Genomic DNA, 20,539 nt, shown 5'->3' with positions numbered 1-20,539 from the left:
AGTCGCATTTCTGATGAGAAGAGGAAGAATCTGTGCTGGGAAGTTTTAATATATTTAATCTTATTTGCTGTTAACGGGACTTGTTCCCCGCAAACAAATCATTTGCGAACGTCACATCATTACTAAGACAAACATTTCACTAACTGAAGCTAAATAAGAACCCTGTTCTTACAAATTCGACTTAAAGCCAGACTTAGATATTGTTCGTAATCAGGGGCCTGTACAGTGTTTAGGGTCCTCTCTGAATCAGCGCAAATAAACTGCTCCTGTGTTGTCCTTCTCCTTATTATTGCAGTGGTGGCAGTATAAGAATTATAAGAGTTACAGAGAACAGTGCATTACTACTGAGGCTTCTGCTCTATAGGAGCTACTTACCTGTGTGTATACCTGATGCTGAATGCTTATGGCACCAAAATGTCCAACAGCAGCTCTGCGTAGATTGATCTGCCATTTTCCTCATATTAAAAAAACATTGTAACATCATTCCACAAATCTGCACCGGCACCCTTGGCAAGTTGCCCCACTTTTTCTGAAGATAAAGAAAATATCTGATTATCTTCTTGCAACTCAGTTTTCCTGCTTATTGTCATGCACTGCAACTTGCAATGCTATTTCAAAACCCATTTTCAGTAAATTTAAAAGGATATGCTGCTTTTTATAAGATCAATAGATTTGAATGTGTAGTATTTTTTACTTTTGATACTTAAAGACTTTTATGGTCAGGCTTTTTTTTACTGGATGTATTTTACCTTTTACCTTTACTTGAGTAACATTTTGGTATGGTGTCTGTATTTTTACTTAAGTATATTAGTTTGAGTACCACTACTAGATGCATTGAAATGAGCATAGATGAACACAGTCTACATAAACAATAAGGACTTTGGAAATGAAACTACATTTTTCTTTTAATATATTTAATTTTATTTGCTGTTAATGCCTAACTGAGAACTAACTAGAACTAAAAAAAAGTATTTTCTTTTACATATAACCAAGCACATGGTTCATGAATTCTGTAAAAAAAAAATTAAATAAAAATGAACACTGAAATGTAATATACGAAAAATAGTTTTTATGTCTTTCTTCAGTAGTAGTAGTTAAAAAAAATCTGATATCTTGCCAATTTATGCAACGTTGCTGTAAAAAGAGCACATTGAACTCGACAAGCTGCATCACAAATTTTTAGAGAAGTTGCTGCAACTGAAAGGGAAACTAAACTGAAATAACATATTAAAACAAAAACTTTTTTCAAAAGGAGTTGAAACTACTACTGTACCTTGTTAGCAATACATAGAGAGGGTTCACAGCCCGGGTTCATCTGACATCCAGCTCTCCTGTAGCAGCCAGGATTTGTTTAATTGAAAAGACTGATGTGGGGTTGTGACCTTAAATCACTTACAGTACCATGACCTGAACAAGGTAACAAAAAAGTTCAGTTTCCCTCTCTCTCCGATTCTCTGAGTCTGGCTGCTTTAGAACAAGTTAAGTTTATCCTGTAAGAACGTTTTTTTTTCTTTTAGAAAATTAGATTTACAGATTACCTAGAACCTGATTCATATTCTAGTGGAGGATGGATAGAAAACCACATGTTACCAGCCACCATCACTATGAGTATTTTGTAAGGCCATTCAGGCTCACTATCACCCCCTCTTCTGTGCCAGTGCTTTATAAATGCCATCTTCCAGGACCTCATTGACAGATGCCTAAACTTCTACATTGCCAATTAAACATGGAGCTACTTTACATGAGGTAACATCTAGAGGAATGTCACCAGTGGAGAGCCAAATGTTCTGTCCAGGGTAATAGACTTGGGGGGGGGGGGGGGGGGGTCCAATGACAGCAATCTGCATAACACATGAATAGAACCACAGAGTTCTAGGTTCTGTGACACTGTGGAGCAAAGGACTGGGCAAATGGGGATGTACTCTCTTGTTCCTGGGCTGATAAGAGGGTGGCCAACAGAACACTGGAAAAGACAATCCAGTAATGGATACAAGCATGGAACTGTGGACCTGCTCCACCTACAGCAGCTGCTCAGGAAAAGGGATTCTGAAATTCCAGGCAGCAAAGAGCTACCTCTAGTTCTTGACTGGTGCGTTAAATTTAATCATGAGTCTGAGGGTGAAATCCTGATGAGTGATTGTCCAGCTCCATAATAATTTTCCAAAACCCAGCAGTGAACTACTGATCTCTTTTGGACACTCATTGATCCTGAAAATGTGGAGGATGGTTAGTTGCCCGTCTCCTTAGAGGACGAGTTTGGGAAGAGATATGAAATGGGCTGCCATGGAGAAGCCATTGATGACGGGTCATAAACACAATGTTACCATCTCAATCTGGATGGCCTGAAACAAAATCCAGGGTAATATGGGACCATAGTCACTTGGGACCTGGTAGAGAGGAAGGTCAACTGGTAGTCGGTTGCCGCTCATACACTGACAATCTAAGGCCAGGCTATGAAATACTCCCCGACATCCCCCTGGATGGATAGGGACAAGGCCAATTATAAGGCCCTATGCCACTGAGTTCACTATCTTTCACTTACAGCTATATGTAGGTTATGGGCTGGGCAGGCCTCTTGTTGGAGTGAGTCCTGTTACTCATTCCCTCAGTCCTACTCAAATGACCTTTCTTTTCATTTTTGGTTTCACCACCAAACATTTCAGTGATTTTCATTGTTTCTGTTCTGAATTGTCTGTCTCACCAAATTCCATAAAAGCTGAGAAAAAAATTTAAACAAATTGTCAAAAAAAAAAGAAGCTGAAGGTCTACTCCTCCTTCAATTTGGTTCCCACCAAACATTTTGTCCGATCTTGTTTTGTTCAAGCTTCTGATTTACTGATTTATTTTTTTCCTTTCAATTGTATTTTTCCTCCCCCCACAGTGCAAAAACATGCTGAGGCTAATTGAAGTAAATTGCCCATAGGTGTGCATGTGTGAGTGACTGGTGTGTGAGTGTGCCCTGCGATGGGCTGGCCCCCCATCCTGGGTTGTTCCCCGCCTCGTGTCCGTAACTTCCGGGATAGGCTCCAGACCCCCCGTGACCCAGAAGGATAAGCGGTTGGGAAAATGGATGGATGGATGGAGGCACCATGCATTCCTGCTCATTGTACCAATCTGACCCAGCCATCACTATGCGGCAAAATAAATCAAGATTTATTAGACAAGACTTTTTTCCACTGTTAAACATTACAGTTTCTGTCACCTCATGTCCTCTGTAGCTTCCTCTGTTCTTAGTTCCTCTGTTCCCATTATGGTAAAGTGTTGTCACTCCTCTGCTTTAACATTTGATGAATTTCCAGAGAAAGCTGCAGTAAAAAAACAGAGTTGTTAGAGGAGAATGACCAGACTTATTGGAGAACAGGAAGATGTGAAGAACAGGAAGGGAAAAATATATTTTTTAATTTTTCGGTAAACTGAAATTTGTTTGATTTTATTTGAAATTATATTGATTCTTAGATGATACTAATTATACTGAATCTTGGGGGAATCTATGGGAAACTGAAGCAAAATTTGTCTTAGACCAGGTGTATCCAAATCCAGTCCTGAATATCTGGCCTGTGTTCTTGACCTTCCTGTTGACTGTAACAAAAATATTTTTGATGGACTGGCACCATGGCCTTTATGTTTTTAATGTATAATATTATGATTTTATCATTATCAAATTGTTAATGAAAAATAAAATTTTAAATTAAAACTGAAATACAAAAAATGCTATAACCATTGCTTCAAAACTAGCTAAAATGCAATAAAAACAAATGTGAAATACTTCCCATTACTAGTTTTTAACACCATTTACAGCAGAATGTGTCATGTCTGGCAACATCAGGAGTGAAGCAGTGCCAGATAGTCGAATTACTTAATCTGAAACCAAAACATATAAAAATAAATAAAAATATTTTTAAATAAAACCTAATAAAAATGAATGATCCCATACTAAAAACTAAGCTGGATTTCAAATGAAAATAATATAAAATAAAAACTAACTAAAAAAAAATTAAACTATGAAAACACTGCATCATATATAACAGTAGGCTGTAGAAGAACTGGAATAAAATAAACATCTTTACTTAAAACATCTGTGATACCCAGTTCATAGCAGAAGTGATAGATGAATATGGTAATATATCTAAATAAACAGTGTTGAAAAACTGGTTAAATGTAAATGTAGTACATATAAATATGCTTATTTACACCAATATTTATGTATTTAGACAATAATTACATAACTTCAGCATGTAAATGTTGATTCCAAAGCAATCGATCAGTCACACCTTTGGTATTCTTTTGCCTTTCAGTTTTTGTACTATTCAGAGTTTAGCAGGGCAGAGCAGTGGCTCAGTGCCTTACTGTACAGTATTGTGCTGTAGCGTCCAGACTTGTGGATTTGATTCTGACGCAGCCTCACGGGGTGTTGACTTTGCAAGGGGTGTTTGAATGAGTTTCCTCCCCAAGGCTTCCTGTTATATTAATTCATGTCACTAAGCTGCCCATAGTGTGTGGGTGAGTCATTGATTTATCTGTTCTCACTTCTTCCTGGAGCAGCGATGGATGGCCGGTATACGAACATCGAGATGAATTTTGCAAATGATCATTTGCAAAAGTGCAGCATGTCGTGTGAACAAAAAACAGAATACAGTCATGTTGGAGAATTGTGTACCCAGCCAGGCTTTGGTGAGTGTAACTCTGGTGTTGTTATATCTTGTAGGAGCTCAGATGTATTTTGTTACACAGATTACCAGCTAAAATTATAGTTAGTGTGGCATTTACCGGAGATTCAACCGACATTGACAATCGACTAAACTGTCGACTAACAATCGACTAAAATATCTCAGTCTCTAATGATCAATCTCTTGCTGAAGGTGAACTCATCATCGTGAACCACTGATCACTGAATATTATCATATGAATATAAATCTGAGAAAAACGTTCAAGATATATGCAAGAATCATTTGTTAGCCAGAAAAAATACTAATAATAATTAATAGGATTGCATGGAGAGGCAATAACCATTTTTTAAAACTCTCAGAACCACAAAGCACTTCTGGGAGAGAGTCTCTGTACAGAAGGACAATGGTGGTGTTCATCTCTCTGTGGATCATCACACTGATCATTCTTGGTGCTGTACTCAGTGTCTCATGTAAGTAGTGTTTGCAAAAAGTTTTACAATGTGAACACTGGCAAAACTATACTTCAATGGGCTATATGTGTAGAGTAAATTTTTATTTTCAAAAAAGAATTTTCATATGTAAATCTGTAAATCTCAACTCAAATCTATCCATTACACGACTGCAATTTTATATGTATAATATAAAATTAAATGCATAATACAAAACTGTATAATACAATAAATAACAATGAGTAAATCATATATACCAAAGTGCAACTGTTCCATGGATGTGATATTTATATTTTTTGTGTGTGTACTTGCCTGGTGATGGACTGTATGGTATACCCTGGAGGTTCACCGAAAGGAGGGTTTGGATAAATCGTGATAAATATTAGCTTGACAGAACTTGGAAGAAGACAGCCTCACATATTCTGAGAACTTACTGTTAACTTTTCCTTTGGCTCTTCTAGTTCTACAAGGATCTAGCCTGCAGAATGAGATGACGGACTTACAAAGGATGACATCAAGCAGTATCTTGGGTGAATGTCACTGATTCCACTCTATTTTCCATAATCATACAGGATTGGTACTTTACACCTACTGTCAGTGTTTATCTGTATGAATGCTTTTCTGTCAGAAATACAAGCACACTTGGAAGACAAGAACAAGCAGCTGGAGACTAAGAATAGAGAAAACTCAAATCTGAGAGAGTGTTTAACAGGCTGTCCGTACATTTTCCACTAATCAGTCTTGAGACGCATTTTCCTTGTATTGAAATCCATTTTATAATAACAGAGTCTGACAGTGGTGGACTGTGATTTTTAAAATGGGGCAAAGCAGACTGTGGACTGTTGGCAGTATGACCACAAAAAAGTCTTTCTTTCTCATTTTAGTAGATAAACTCCTTATATGTAAATTTTGTTCTCCTTCATCAAAGTACTTCTTTCGAATGAAGTCAACATTAGCTACACTACCTGCCAAGTTGCTTCAAAACCTCTAGTTCAGCTCGAAAACACAAACAGCTTAGTTAGCATACAAGTCAGTATTTTGTGAAACATATTTCCTGTTCTGAAATCCATGATGTTCAAACAGTGTCACAGTGATTTGAAGTCCGAATCTCTTTAGTTCGCCTCCCACAAATATCACAGCTAATTATTACTTTGGTCATCTAGTCCAAGAGAAATCTGGCCTGCAGAATCAGCTGAAGGAGCTACAAATGAGGACCTCAAACAATATCTCTGGTGAGTATCACTTAGTTCACTATCTTTCATTTACTAACCAAACAGTACTCAACACCTGCTGTCAGTATTTACCCATCTCAGTACTTGTCTATCAGGACTGCAGGTACAACTGGAAGACAAGAACAAGCAGCTGGAGACTAAGAACAGAGAAAACTCAAATCTGAGTGAGTGTTTAACAGGCTGTCCATACATTTTCCACTAATCAGTCTTGAGAAGAATTTTTCTTGTGTTGAAATCCATGTTATGATGACAGTGTCTGACAGTGGTGGACAGTGATTTTTAAAATGGGGCAAAGCAGACTGTGGACTGTTGGCAGTATGACCACAAAAAAGTCTTTCTTTCTCATTTTAGTAGATAAACTCCTTATATGTAAATTTTGTTCTCCTTCATCAAAGTACTTCTTTCGAATGAAGTCAACATTAGCTACACTACCTGCCAAGTTACTTCAAAACCTCTAGTTCAGCTTGAAAACACAAACAGCTTAGTTGGCATACAAGTCAGTATTTTGTGAAACATATTTTCTGTTCTGAAATCCATGATGTTCAAACAGTGTCACAATGATTTGAAGTCCGAATCTCTTTAGTTCGCCTCCCACAAATATCACAGCTAATTATTACTTTGGTCATCTAGTCCAAGAGAAATCTGGCCTGCAGAATCAGCTGAAGGACCTACAAATGAGGACCTCAAACAATATCTCTGGTGAGTATCACTTAGTTCACTATCTTTCATTTACTAACCAAACAGTACTCAACACCTGCTCTCAGTATTTACCCATCTCAGTACTTGTCTATCAGGACTGCAGGTACAACTGGAAGACAAGAACAAGCAGCTGGAGACTAAGAACAGAGAAAACTCAAATCTGAGTGAGTGTTTAACAGGCTGTCCATACATTTTCCACTAATCAGTCTTGAGAAGAATTTTTCTTGTGTTGAAATCCATGTTATGATGACAGTGTCTGACAGTGGTGGACAGTGATTTTTAAAATGGGGCAAAGCAGACTGTGGACTGTTGGCAGTATGACCACAAAAAAGTCTTTCTTTCTCATTTTAGTAGATAAACTCCTTATATGTAAATTTTGTTCTCCTTCATCAAAGTACTTCTTTCGAATGAAGTCAACATTAGCTACACTACCTGCCAAGTTACTTCAAAACCTCTAGTTCAGCTCGAAAACACAAACAGCTTAGTTAGCATACAAGTCAGTATTTTGTGAAACATATTTCCTGTTCTGAAATCCATGATGTTCAAACAGTGTCACAGTGATTTGAAGTCCGAATCTCTTTAGTGCGCCACCCACAAATATCGCAGCTAATTTTTACTTTGGTCATCTAGTCCAAGAGAAATCTGGCCTGCAGAATCAGCTGAAGGAGCTACAAATGAGGACCTCAAACAATATCTCTGGTGAGTATCACTTAGTTCACTATCTTTCATTTACTAACCAAACAGTACTCAACACCTGCTCTCAGTCTTTACCCATCTCATTACTTGTCTATCAGGACTGCAGGTACAACTGGAAGACAAGAACAATCAGCTGGAGACTAAGAACAGAGAAAACTCAAATCTGAGTGAGTGTTTAACAGGCTGTCCATACATTTTCCACTAATCAGTCTTGAGAAGCATTTTCCTTGTGTTGAAATCCATGTTATGATGACAGTGTCTGACAGTGGTGGACAGTGATTTTTAAAATGGGGCAAAGCAGACTGTGGACTGTTGGCAGTATGACCACAAAAAAGTCTTTCTTTCTCATTTTAGTAGATAAACTCCTTATATGTAAATTTTGTTCTCCTTCATCAAAGTACTTCTTTCGAATGAAGTCAACATTAGCTACACTACCTGCCAAGTTACTTCAAAACCTCTAGTTCAGCTCGAAAACACAAACAGCTTAGTTAGCATACAAGTCAGTATTTTGTGAAACATATTTCCTGTTCTGAAATCCATGATGTTCAAACAGTGTCACAGTGATTTGAAGTCCGAATCTCTTTAGTACGCCACCCACAAATATCGCAGCTAATTTTTACTTTGGTCATCTAGTCCAAGAGAAATCTGGCCTGCAGAATCAGCTGAAGGAGCTACAAATGAGGACCTCAAACAATATCTCTGGTGAGTATCACTTAGTTCACTATCTTTCATTTACTAACCAAACAGTACTCAACACCTGCTCTCAGTCTTTACCCATCTCATTACTTGTCTATCAGGACTGCAGGTACAACTGGAAGACAAGAACAATCAGCTGGAGACTAAGAACAGAGAAAACTCAAATCTGAGTGAGTGTTTAACAGGCTGTCCATACATTTTCCACTAATCAGTCTTGAGAAGCATTTTCCTTGTGTTGAAATCCATTTTATAATAAGTGTCTGACAGTGGTGGACTGTGATTTTTAAAATGGATGAAAGCAGACTGTGGACTGTTGGCAGTATGACCACAAAAAGATCTTTCTTTCTCATTTTAGTAGATAAACTCCTTATATGTAAATTTTGTTCTCCTTCATCAAAGTACTTCTTTCGAATGAAGTCAACATTAGCTACACTACCTGCCAAGTTGCTTCAAAACCTCTAGTTCAGCTTGAAAACACAAACAGCTTAGTTGGCATACAAGTCAGTATTTTGTGAAACATATTTTCTGTTCTGAAATCCATGATGTTCAAACAGTGTCACAATGATTTGAAGTCCGAATCTCTTTAGTTCGCCTCCCACAAATATCACAGCTAATTATTACTTTGGTCATCTAGTCCAAGAGAAATCTGGCCTGCAGAATCAGCTGAAGGACCTACAAATGAGGACCTCAAACAATATCTCTGGTGAGTATCACTTAGTTCACTATCTTTCATTTACTAACCAAACAGTACTCAACACCTGCTCTCAGTATTTACCCATCTCAGTACTTGTCTATCAGGACTGCAGGTACAACTGGAAGACAAGAACAAGCAGCTGGAGACTAAGAACAGAGAAAACTCAAATCTGAGTGAGTGTTTAACAGGCTGTCCATACATTTTCCACTAATCAGTCTTGAGAAGAATTTTCCTTGTGTTGAAATCCATGTTATGATAACAGTGTCTGACAGTGGTGGACAGTGATTTTCAAAATGGGGGAAAGCAGACTGTGGACTGTTGGCAGTATGACCACAAAAAGATCTTTCTTTCTCATTTTAGTAGATAAACTCCTTATATGTAAATTTTGTTCTCCTTCATCAAAGTACTTCTTTCGAATGAAGTCAACATTAGCTACACTACCTGCCAAGTTGCTTCAAAACCTCTAGTTCAGCTTGAAAACACAAACAGCTTAGTTGGCATACAAGTCAGTATTTTGTGAAACATATTTCCTGTTCTGAAATCCCTGATGGTCAAACAGTGTCACAGTGATTTGAAGTCTGAATCTCTTTAGTGTGCCTACCACAAATCCATCCATCCCTCCATTTTCCAAACCGCTTATCCTACTGGGTCGCGGGTGGTCAGGAGCCTATCCGGGAAGCAACGGGCACTAGGCAGGGAACAACACAGGATGGGGGGCCAGCCCATCGCATGGCACACTCATACACCATTCACTCTCACATGCACACCTATGGGCAATTTAGCAACTCCAATTAGCCTCAGCATATTTTTGGACTGCGGGGGGAAACCGGAGTGCCTCCCACAAATATCACAGCTAATTATTACTTTGGTCATCAAGTCCAAGAAAGATCTGGCCTGCAGAATCAGCTGAAGGAGCTACAAATGAGGACCTCAAGCAATATCTCTGGTGAGTGTCACTGAGTTCACTTTCTTTCACTTACTAACCAATCAGTACTCAACACCTGCTCTCAGTATTTACCCATCTCAGTACTTGTCTATCAGGACTGCAGGCACAACTGGAAGACAAGAACAAGCAGTTGGCGACTAAAAATAGAGAAAACTCAAATCTGAGTGAGTGTTTTATGATATATCGATATATTCAAGTGCTTCAATTAGTCCACCCCAAACACAAACATTTTTGAACCATTTTCACTGTGCTGAAACAATGTATTATAGAAACTGTTTCAGACTGATCTGTATGAGGAATCTCTTTTCAATGAGTCTCTGAAACATGTTACTGCTCCTTTTTTTTATTTTACAGTCCAACAGAGGTCTGACTTGCAGAACGAGGTACAGGAGCTACAGACCATTGGTGAGTGATGCATACCTTCACCTATTCCTTCACTGTTTGTTTTAAGCTTCCATTATGATTACATAAAAATGAATCATGTCTGGTCATATGACAGCTATATTGCCAGATTTTTGAACACCCTATATTTTATCATTTTTGGGTAAACTCTGGCTAACCAGTACAGTCAATGTAAATACCCTGTCAGAACTATCTACAGAAGGAGGAAGATAAAGGGAGTGACATGAATGAATTGAAAGTGATGACATGGTCTGTACAATTACCTGACCTTAACCTCATTGCGCGGATTTGAGGTGGAATGGAAAGAAAGGGGGGGCGGCATGGTGGTGCAGTGGTTAGCACTGTCGCCTCACACCTCTGGGACCCGGGTTCGAGTCTCCGCCTGGGTCACATGTGTGCGGAGTTTGCATGTTCTCCCCGTGTCGTCGTGGGGTTTCCTCCGGGTACTCCGGTTTCCCCCCACAGTCCAAAAACATGCTGAAGCTAATTGGAGTTGCTGAATTGCCCGTAGGTGTGCATGTGTGAGTGAATGGTGTGTGAGTGAATGGTGTGTGAGTGTGCCCTGCGATGGGCTGGCCCCCCATCCTGGGTTGTTCCCTGCCTCGTGCCCATTGATTCCAGGATAGGCTCCAGACCCCCCGCGACCCAATAGGATAAGCGGTTTGGAAAATGGATGGATGGATGGATGGAAAGAAAGGTCAATGCAGTGAGTTACGTGATGCTCACCACTGATGGCTGACTTGCTCTGCACTTACAGGCATCCCTTTCACCCTTTTCCCCCTTTCCATAGTGCCTTAGCCACTTCCATGTCAGTAAATTAGCTCAGATTTGCTGGACCATCTGGTTGTCCCTCCTGATGGCTGCTAGTCAGCGCCGACCTCATCTGCTCTTTGCAGTCCGGAGAACAATTCGCCGTGCTTTGATGGCGATGTAAGTGAGGACGCCCTTGCCTGGCCCCTTTACATGAGGAGATGAAAAACGACGGGCAATGCTTTACATTAACTGTACCTTCATAAAGCATTCATTATGCATTAATAGAACATTCAGTGCACTGTCATAATACATTCATAATGCATTTATAGAACACTCAGCAAGTTCAACATTCTAAAATACCTTAACAGTTTTAATATATATTAATAACAAACATTATCAGATTAAATCATTATAATGTTTGTTATTATCATATGTTTGTTTTTAGTGTACATTAAGGCTGTTACGGTATGTTAGGACATTAAGGTATACTTACATGCTTCTTATGAATGCTCTATAAATGCATTATGTAGGGGCACTGAATGTTCGATGAACGCATTATAAAGGCATCATGAAGGTGCAGTTAAGGTAAAACGTTACTAAACGTTGTATCCGAGCAAGTAAACTCTCTAGGTGTCTTACTCCTGCAATACTATTTGGAGCTTGAAGTTGACTTAAATGCACTGAAGGCTGACTTTACATCAGTTCTGAAAACCAATCAGCACTCCAAGGAGCTGGCTGATTTTAATAAGGGACTGCTTTCTCTGGACAACAGAATAACAGATTAAAGACAGAAGCTGTCGCCTTGGCCCGAAATTAATTGGTGTTAAGCTTGGTTGCGAAGCTGTGGCCTACTATTTTCCCTCATCTCTCTGACTTTCACCCAGTCATTGACCTTACTCACAGGCTGTACGGTATATCAGAAAACTCTTCTCGTCCCCCTCTCATCCTTATGCTCTTCATGGACTTTTGTGACCAACGGACAGTGATTTGCGAAGCCCACAAAATCCAAGACCTCAACTTTGAAGGTGGGAGAATCTTCTTTTTTTTTACCAAGACTTTAGCGCTAAAACAGCTGTTGCTGGGAAAGTGATAAATGCCCCAATCAGGACAACAAAGGAGTTGGAGTTTCTCTTTTTTTGATCTTTCCTGTGCACCTGAAGCTTTTCTTTGAAAGTCTGCATATTTAGTATATTAATCCTGAGGATGCAAAAACAGCCATGGATCATTTCCAATCTCTTGAGACTGTCCCTGCTTGATTCTTTTGATCTGCACCGAGTTTGCCGGTCATTTCTTGCAGGTTACTGTGATTACCATGGGTTCTGTGCTTTGTACTGACCAGCTGTGTGATGCTTTTGACTTATTATTTTATTTATTTTAACTTATTATTATTTTTGTCCTGGAGTGTCATTTTTCAGAATAATATAAATAGTCCTAAAAATTCCATTCATCAGCAAACACAATTTAAATTTATTTGCAGACTGTACCCCACTCCCAGGAACTGCTATCTCATGGGATGAGAGTCAGACCTTCTTTGTCATCTCTGGCCCCTTAAAGCCTCTGGCACCTTTCTTCATATGTTCTGGGACTCTCCTCCTGTTGTTGCTCTTTGTATCATGTGACCAGATCTCTCTAATCAGTTCTTTCCTCTTCTATTCCTCTGTCCCCTGCAGTCCTTCTTCTTCGTCTGGACTTCTCTTCTCTTTCCCTTTCTCGCTCCCAGCAGAGGCTCCTGATATCTGCCTCCTTGGCAGTTATCCTAAGTTGTTATTAGCCTCCTGTTGGAAATCTCCTGACCGTGCAATTCCCTCTGTCTGGAAGTCTACCTTCTTTAATTTGACACTCCTTGAATATTCTGCAGCCTGGATGAATAATCCTTTTAACAAAGTGAATGTCCAGTTATTTGATGCTTTCTGCCACTGATATATAGAGAGCTTTACTCCCCTTGGGTTCCTCTGAAGCACATAAACATCTTGTTTCTCTTGCTGATGCTGAGAATCATATTGTGGACCTTGCATCACTCCACCAGCTCTCTGACCTCTTGTCTCTCCCACTTTTGAGGCTGATCATGGTGGCGTCATCTGCATTCTTCATTGTCCTTAATTGCCAAATTGCTATTTCTTATTCCTTTTGTGTGTGGCACTGATAGTGCATAAACTATCCATCCATCCATTCATTTTCCAAACCGCTTATCCTACTGGGTCGCGGGGGGTCCGGAGCCTATCCCAGAAGCAATGGGCACGAGGCAGGGAACAACCCAGGATGGGGGGTCAGCCCATCGCAGGGCACACTCACACACCATTCACGCACACATGCACACCTATGGGCAATTTAGCAACTCCAATTAGCCTCAGCATGTTTTTGGATTGTGGGGGGAAACCGGAGTACCCGGAGGAAACCCCACAACGACATGGGGAGAACATGCAAACTCAACACACATGTGACCCTGGCGGAGACTCGAACCCAGGTCCCAGAGGTGTGAGGCAATAGTGCTAACCACTGAACCACCATGCCGCCCCCTGCATAAACTATATTAGTAAAAAAAACATCCATCAATCCATTTGCTTATTCAGGCCCAGAGCACAGGGACAGTCTGAGCAGAGATGCCCAGACCTCCCTCTCCCCAGCCATCTCCTCCACCTTCTCCAGGGGTATAATCAGATATGATCTCCAGTGTGTTGGATCTGTCTCATGGTGTTAATCATGACATAAGAACATAAGAACTATACAAACGAGAGGAGGCTATTCAGCCCATCAAGCTCACTTGGGGAGAACTAAACTAATAACTCAGAGTCGTTAAAATCTTATCTAGCTCTGATTTAAAGGAACCCAAGGATTCAGCTTGCACTGCATTATCAGGAAGGCTATTCCATACTCTGACTACACGCTGTGTAAAGAAGTGCTTCCTTAAATCCAGCTTGAAATGTTCTCCCGCTAATTTCCACCTATGGCCACGAGTTTGTGTATTTAAACTAATGCTGAAGTAACTATTTGGTTGAACAGCATCCAAACCTGTTAGAATCTTATATACCTGGATCATGTCCCCCCTCAGTCTCCTTTGCTTGAGACTGAACAGATTTAGCTCAAGTAACCGTTCCTCGTATGACATTCCTCTAAGACCAGGAATCATTTAACCATGACCAAAGTGCCTTCCTAGGGTGCATCCTATACCAGATATATCAGATACCCGAACCACATCAGCTGGCTCTTTTAGACACAGAGGGGCAGCAGCAGAGCTTTGAGCCCTCCCGGTTCTCTGAGCTCCTCACCCTATCTCAAAGGCTGAAGCCAAACATCTGCAAAGGATTCCTATTTCTGCTGCTTGCATCCAGGATCTCATTCTTTCGGTCACAACCCAGAGCTTGTTACTATAGGTGAGAGTTAGAACACTGATCGGCCAGTAAATGCAAAGCTTTGCATTTTGACTCTGTGCTCTCTTCACCACGACAGACCACTACAATATCTGCATAATTTCTGATGCTGCACCGATCCACCTGTCAATCTCCTGCTTTAGTTTTCCCTCACTTGAGAACAAGATCCCAAGATACTTACACTCCTCCACTTGAGGCAATAACTCATCCCCAACCTGAAGGGGCCAATCTACCCTTCTCCAGTTCAGAGCCATGGCCTCAAACTTGGAGGTGCTGCTCCTCATCCCATCCGCTTCATACTCAGCTGTAAATTGCCCTTGTGCATGCTGGAGGCCACAGCTTGATGAAGCTAACAGAATCACATCATTTGCAAAAAGCAAAGATGCAATCCTGATGTCACTGTACTGGACACCCTCCACTCCTTGGCTGTGCCTAGAAATTCTGAATAGACTTGATTAGAAAGGGCAGCCCTAGCAAAGTCCACCACCCTCTGGGAACGAGTCTGACTTACTGCTGGTCATGTGAACCAAGCTCGCATTCACTCCAGTTATGCAGGGACCTAATGGCCCAGCACCCTCTATTCCCAAAGGAGGACCCCCAAGGGACAAGCGCATATGCCTTTTCCAAGTCCACAAAACACATGTAGCCTGGTTGGACAAACTCCCATGAACTCTCCAGTATCCTTGTAAGGGTAAAAAGCTGGTTAAGAGTCCCACAACCACAATGAACTCCACATTGCTTCTTCTGGATCCAAGGTTTAACCAATGGATGTGCCCTTCTCTCCAATACTGTGGCATAGACCTTTCTAGGGAAGCTGAGGAGTGTGATCTCCCAGAAGTTGGAACACATCCTCCGGTCCTCATCCTCCGGACCACCACCCCAGTCTGCCAGTCTAGCCTTCACATAAATAGTATGGACAAAGCCCAGCTCCTCCCCTCCTAAGTCACCTGACAGTTTTCCAGAATTTCTTCAAGGTCAACAAAAAGTAATTTTCCATGACATCATCAAACTCCTCCCACTCCTGAGTTTTTGTTTATTCAACTGCTAAAGCTGCACTCTGCTGGGCCTGCTGGTGCCTGTTAATTTACTGCCTCCAAAGTCCCATGTGCTCGCTAAGTTCCCTTTACTGCTGGCGTCCACCACCAGGTTCGGTGGTTGCTGCTGTAACAGGTACTAACACTTATGGCCACAGTTTTGCACAACTACCTCAGCAATGGAGGCCCTGAACATTGTCCATTCTGGTTCAGTGTCTCCAGTCTCCCTCGGAATGCAAGAGTAGTTCTGCTGAAGGTGTGATTTGAAGATCTCCCAGACACGGGTCTCTATCAAATTCTCCCAATACATGCTTACTATATATTTAGGTCTGCCAGGTCTGTCCAGCATTTTCCCCCACCAGCTAATGAAACACACCAACTAGTGGTCATTAGTTGACAGCTCAGGTCCTTTCTTCACTCCAGTGTCCAAGAGATATAGTTTCAGAACCAATGATACTTCAAGCTGCGGCCTAGGGTGTTATGGTGCCAGATGATGTTCGTTATGGACACACAATAATTACCACCGAACAGAGCACTGCTCAGGTTAAGATTGGGCAAGCCGATCCTTCAAATCACACCCTTCCAGGTTTCACTATCATTACCCATGTGAGCATTAAAGACCCCAAATACAACAATGGTGTCCAAGGCAGGGGTACCTTCTAGCACTGTGCCGAGGGTCTCCAAGAAGGCCAGATACATAAGCACATAGAACAGTCAAAGCCCATCCCCTGACCTGAAGTTGTAGGGAGGAGCCCCTCTTAATCACTGAAGTGAACTCCAGTGTATAATTACCAATCCTATGAGTAAACCCATTCTTGGCTGACACCTCTCACCCAGGGCAACTCCAGAGTGGAACAGAGTTTGGCCCATATCCAGGAGTTTGGATCTTGAGCCGCCTCTGTACCTTAAGATATCTCTCAACCACATGCACTCGTTCAGGTTCTGTTCTCACCGGAGGCCTTATGGTCCATACCTAACTATGGTCATAGTTTCGGTAGCCAGGGATCACTCCACTATGACTCCTGCCTTCAGCTGTCGCCTGATACACATTGCAATGGACCCTTATGGCTCCTCCTGCAAGTGGTGGAGCCACATGACAATGATCCCATGTATGATTATTTTGAATTGCACTTATTCTGACCCCCCACCTATAGGACCAGTTTATTGTGAGTCCCTACCAGGGGTGTAAGTGACAATCCTTCTTCTTCTTTATGCCACTAATGGGGCAGGTGTTCAGCAAATAGTCTGACGCGACAAAAAGATCCCGACCTCAAAATCGTCATTTGAAAAACATTGAAGATGTTTATACTTCTACTAATTAATTTGTTAAGTTTAATCGTAGTCAGTCAGAAAACTGTGTTACTTCTACACCTGACCGTCTCATAAGAAAAAAAAAATGTATATCATGTGACATATTGCGTGCCTTTACGCAAGTGCTTTCCACCTCGTGGTTAAACTAAGAAATGCACTCCACAATAATGAACTAAACAATACTGTTTCACATATTCTAATGAATAACGTAATAATTTAAACAAAGAACAAAAACCTATTTTTCCCATATGGCTCTTACATGGGGAAAACAGCTTCTAGGATCACTGAGACACAAAAACACCTCCACGATGATTAGGTCATAGTGGGGACATGAGCTCAAAATGGCAAAAAAATGTTTTAGTGGCAATATGAATGTTGCTAATTCAAGTACACGATACAATGAAGATTTAAACAGGTATCATTGTGTTTGATTAACTTATAAAAGTATAATTTAAATAATGGTCAATGAAAAGCATAATAAAACAGTAACAAATATATTGATAAATAGAATCTATTAAAGGTTCAAGATTTGGAGCGTTATTGTAATGTGCACAGAACACAATGTTTGAAGTAGTATTAAATTTGGTAACCCTTTGCTTAGCCATCATCTATAATGCATTATAGATACCTTCATGGTGCATTATAATGGCTTGTATAACAATTAACAAAGAATTACAGCATTTTCCATTGACAGTCATGAGGCATTATACTGTTGATTATAATACTTCATAAGCTCCAGTGAAACTCTCATCGAAAATTCACTATAGATACATGCATAATGAATGAATGAGTGAATGTTACATTTATATAGCGCTTTACAAAACCAATGGGAGCCTCTTCATTCAGCACCACTGTGTAGCTGACACCTATAATGATGTAGCACCCACCTGAATGATGTGACAGCAGCCATTCGGCGCCAGCATGCATCCCACACAGTAACAAAGGTGGTGAAGGGGCAGGAGAGAATTCACCAGCTAGATATAGGTTATGATTAGGAGGCCAGATTTTATAGGGCCACAGTGGGCAATTTTAGCCAGGACATAAGGAAATGCATTATAGTGGATGGAATAAGGATTAAGGATGCAAATACATTTTATTCACACAAGATGTTTTATTTCAGCTGAAGATGGATTTGCTAAATGGACAAGTAAGTTTTTCAATATTCAAATGTTATCTTCATGTAACTCATTATTGGTTTTCACTCACTTGAAAGCCACTTTCTATATTTTTGTTTTCAGTGTTATTAAATTAACCTTCTGACTTGTCAGATGGATGAAGGTTTTCTTTCTCTGTCTCTCAAAATATACTTCCAGCAGAGAGTATCAAACGAAAGTAGACGGTATAGACTTGTTTAGATGAATAAATGTCCCAACATTACTATATTAGGAAAAATGAGGGAATATATGAAAAGACGTTGCACATTTGATTATTTTGAACGAGAGTGAGCCTGCAATCTGACGTCATTAATGGAATCTGTTTAGGTAAACAAGGAATTGTCCGACAAGAAGTGTGGAAGTGGATCCGTAAAGCAGCAGGTAGGACTGAGTTGATTCAGGGTTTTTTTAGGTAATTAAGATTCATATTAGAAAAACAAGTCAGAAAATTTTGTAAATGTATGAATGTATTATTTAATTGAGATGCTTCGACAGCTAAATTTGTTCAATCAGCTTTAAAGCATAAAGGAATCATTCATAGATGTACCATACTGTACTGTCCACTGTGTCCTCTCTGTTGCATGGTGATCTATGAAGGAACCTAAAGTAACACTTATATTTATTATTTGCAGCTACTGTCATTCTGGACCCCAGAACAGCACATCGTAATCTTACTGTTTCTGAGGACGGCAAACAAGTGACATTCAGTGGTGGCCTCCTACCTGACAGCCCATTGAGGTTCAGTAATTGGTACGGGATCCAGGGAAAAGAGAGTTTCTCTTCAGGGAGACATTACTATGAGGTTCAGGTTGGGACAAGGGGATGCTTTTCAGTTGGATTTGTGAAAGAGTCTGTTGAAAAGATGAAGTATACTGTAACTTCAGAGAGTGGCTTCCTGATGTTCATACTCGAGAAGAATGTGTACAAAGTTTCAACAACCCCCCCCACCTCCCTCTCTCTGAATGAGCCCCCTAACAATGTGGGGGTGTATGTGGACTATGACAAGGGGCAGGTTTCCTTTTACAATGTGGGCACCAGGTCCCATATCTACTCTTTTACTGGTTACAACTTCAGTGAGAAACTCTATCCAGCTGTTAACTCCTGTAACAGTATGACATCAGGTCCCCTGATCATTTCTCCTGTCAGTCACACAGCCTGATCTGAAACAGCAGTTTACACACAGACAAGGATTAATAACTGTCCATTTGATATAATATTGGGCTTATTTTTTTCTGTGATATTTGTTTTTCTAAATGTTTTGCCAGTGCCAACAGCATTAACTGAACTGAGAGATTATAATGATTGCATACAGTACATACTATCTCTACTTGAATCTACCAAAGATCACCTGCCTGTTAATAGTGATCGGGTAATTTTAGTGGATGCAGATATTTAATGATTTTAAATACAATTACAGGCTGCTTGCACATTTCTTTGAACTATCAGTTTTTTGCAGTAATTCTGTATGTCTGCTGTTAAAAAATTATTTCCTTGGTTTGTTACCTCGTCTCATTTTATACTAAATGCAAGTTTGTTTACTTATAATTTTTTAAGTTTAACTTATTGAAGAGTACCAGCTTTTTTGATACCAGCATTATTGGGTACCTTTACCTTTCTTACAGATTATTCTGGTATAAGGACCAAAGACTAACCTATGTTTTAGCATTATTTTGTCAGGAAGTATGTCATGGCTCAGTTTCATCACCTGATGGCAGCAGAGAGTTCACTCCAGCAGAACACAGTGTCTATATGTAATTCCTGACGCTTGCTTGCCATTAATTATCCACCCTTTAAATACAGGCTTATCCATCTGTGGTGTATTGAATCTTGACGTGTTCATTTCTGCATTTTGTATTGTTATGTTCCCTAGACCGGGAATACATGTGGTTTTGGGATCTACCAGTCACATTGTAGGGGTGTAACAATGCACTGTGGCATGAAATCATCCATCCATCCATCCATTTTCCAAACCGCTTATCCTACTGGGTCACGGGGGGTCCGGAGCCTATCCCGGAAGCAATGGGCACGAGGCAGGGAACAACCCAGGATGGAGGGCCAGCCCATCGCAGGGCACACTCACATACCAGTCACTCACACATGTACTCCTATGGGCAACTTAGTAACTCCAATTAGCCTCAGCATGTTTTTGGACTGTGGGGGGAAACCGGAGTACCCGGAGGAAACCCCACGATGACATGGGGAGAACATGCAAACTCCACACACATGTAACCTAGGCGGAGACTCGAACCCGGGTCCCAGAGGTGTGAGGCAACAGTGCTAACCACTGCACCACCATGCTGCCCCATACAGTCAGAACAACCAAATGTATATTTTCAATGTTTAATTTGTCATACTTTTCATACAAATACAGATGTTACCTTTTTGCCAACTTTATCCAAGACCTGGCAGGTCTTTGACCCGAAACTTCACCAGTTAAG

The 20,539-nt window shown here is 40.5% G+C and overlaps 2 protein-coding genes across 23 annotated transcripts in view; one reads left to right on the top strand and one right to left on the bottom strand.

Annotated features, from left to right (window-relative positions):
* Positions 1 to 3,202: 3,202 nt before the first annotated feature.
* The window catches only part of LOC125704585 (uncharacterized), a 48,357-nt gene continuing 31,020 nt past the window's right edge, over positions 3,203 to 20,539 (bottom strand). The window contains exon 20 of the mRNA XM_048970328.1: positions 3,203 to 3,305. Within this exon, the coding sequence (XP_048826285.1) occupies positions 3,249 to 3,305 (57 nt within the window). The 3' untranslated portion in view covers positions 3,203 to 3,248. The remainder of the gene's footprint in view (positions 3,306 to 20,539) is intronic.
* On the top strand, positions 4,432 to 19,926 carry LOC125704586 (E3 ubiquitin-protein ligase TRIM39-like). 22 transcript variants are annotated; one of them, XM_048970330.1, is made up of 20 exons: positions 4,455 to 4,671; positions 5,027 to 5,137; positions 5,578 to 5,646; positions 5,745 to 5,813; positions 6,280 to 6,348; positions 6,444 to 6,512; positions 6,979 to 7,047; positions 7,143 to 7,211; positions 7,678 to 7,746; positions 7,842 to 7,910; positions 8,377 to 8,445; positions 8,541 to 8,609; positions 9,074 to 9,142; positions 9,238 to 9,306; positions 10,011 to 10,079; positions 10,175 to 10,243; positions 10,434 to 10,484; positions 18,068 to 18,094; positions 18,429 to 18,482; positions 18,734 to 19,926. In XM_048970330.1, exons 1-20 carry the CDS (start codon positions 4,545 to 4,547, stop codon positions 19,258 to 19,260), a joined length of 1,863 nt encoding a protein of 620 aa, XP_048826287.1. In that variant the 5' UTR covers positions 4,455 to 4,544; the 3' UTR covers positions 19,261 to 19,926. The 22 variants fall into 22 exon arrangements, with proteins under 22 accessions (XP_048826309.1, XP_048826308.1, XP_048826307.1 ...); XM_048970340.1 differs by lacking the exons at positions 9,074 to 9,142; positions 9,238 to 9,306 and having other exon boundaries at positions 4,451 to 4,671; XM_048970335.1 differs by lacking the exons at positions 7,678 to 7,746; positions 7,842 to 7,910 and having other exon boundaries at positions 4,454 to 4,671.

This window comes from Brienomyrus brachyistius, chromosome 12 (assembly GCF_023856365.1).
Source record: "Brienomyrus brachyistius isolate T26 chromosome 12, BBRACH_0.4, whole genome shotgun sequence".
NCBI classification, from domain to species: Eukaryota; Metazoa; Chordata; class Actinopteri; order Osteoglossiformes; family Mormyridae; genus Brienomyrus; species Brienomyrus brachyistius.
This window is presented reverse-complemented; position numbering and strand designations above follow the sequence as displayed.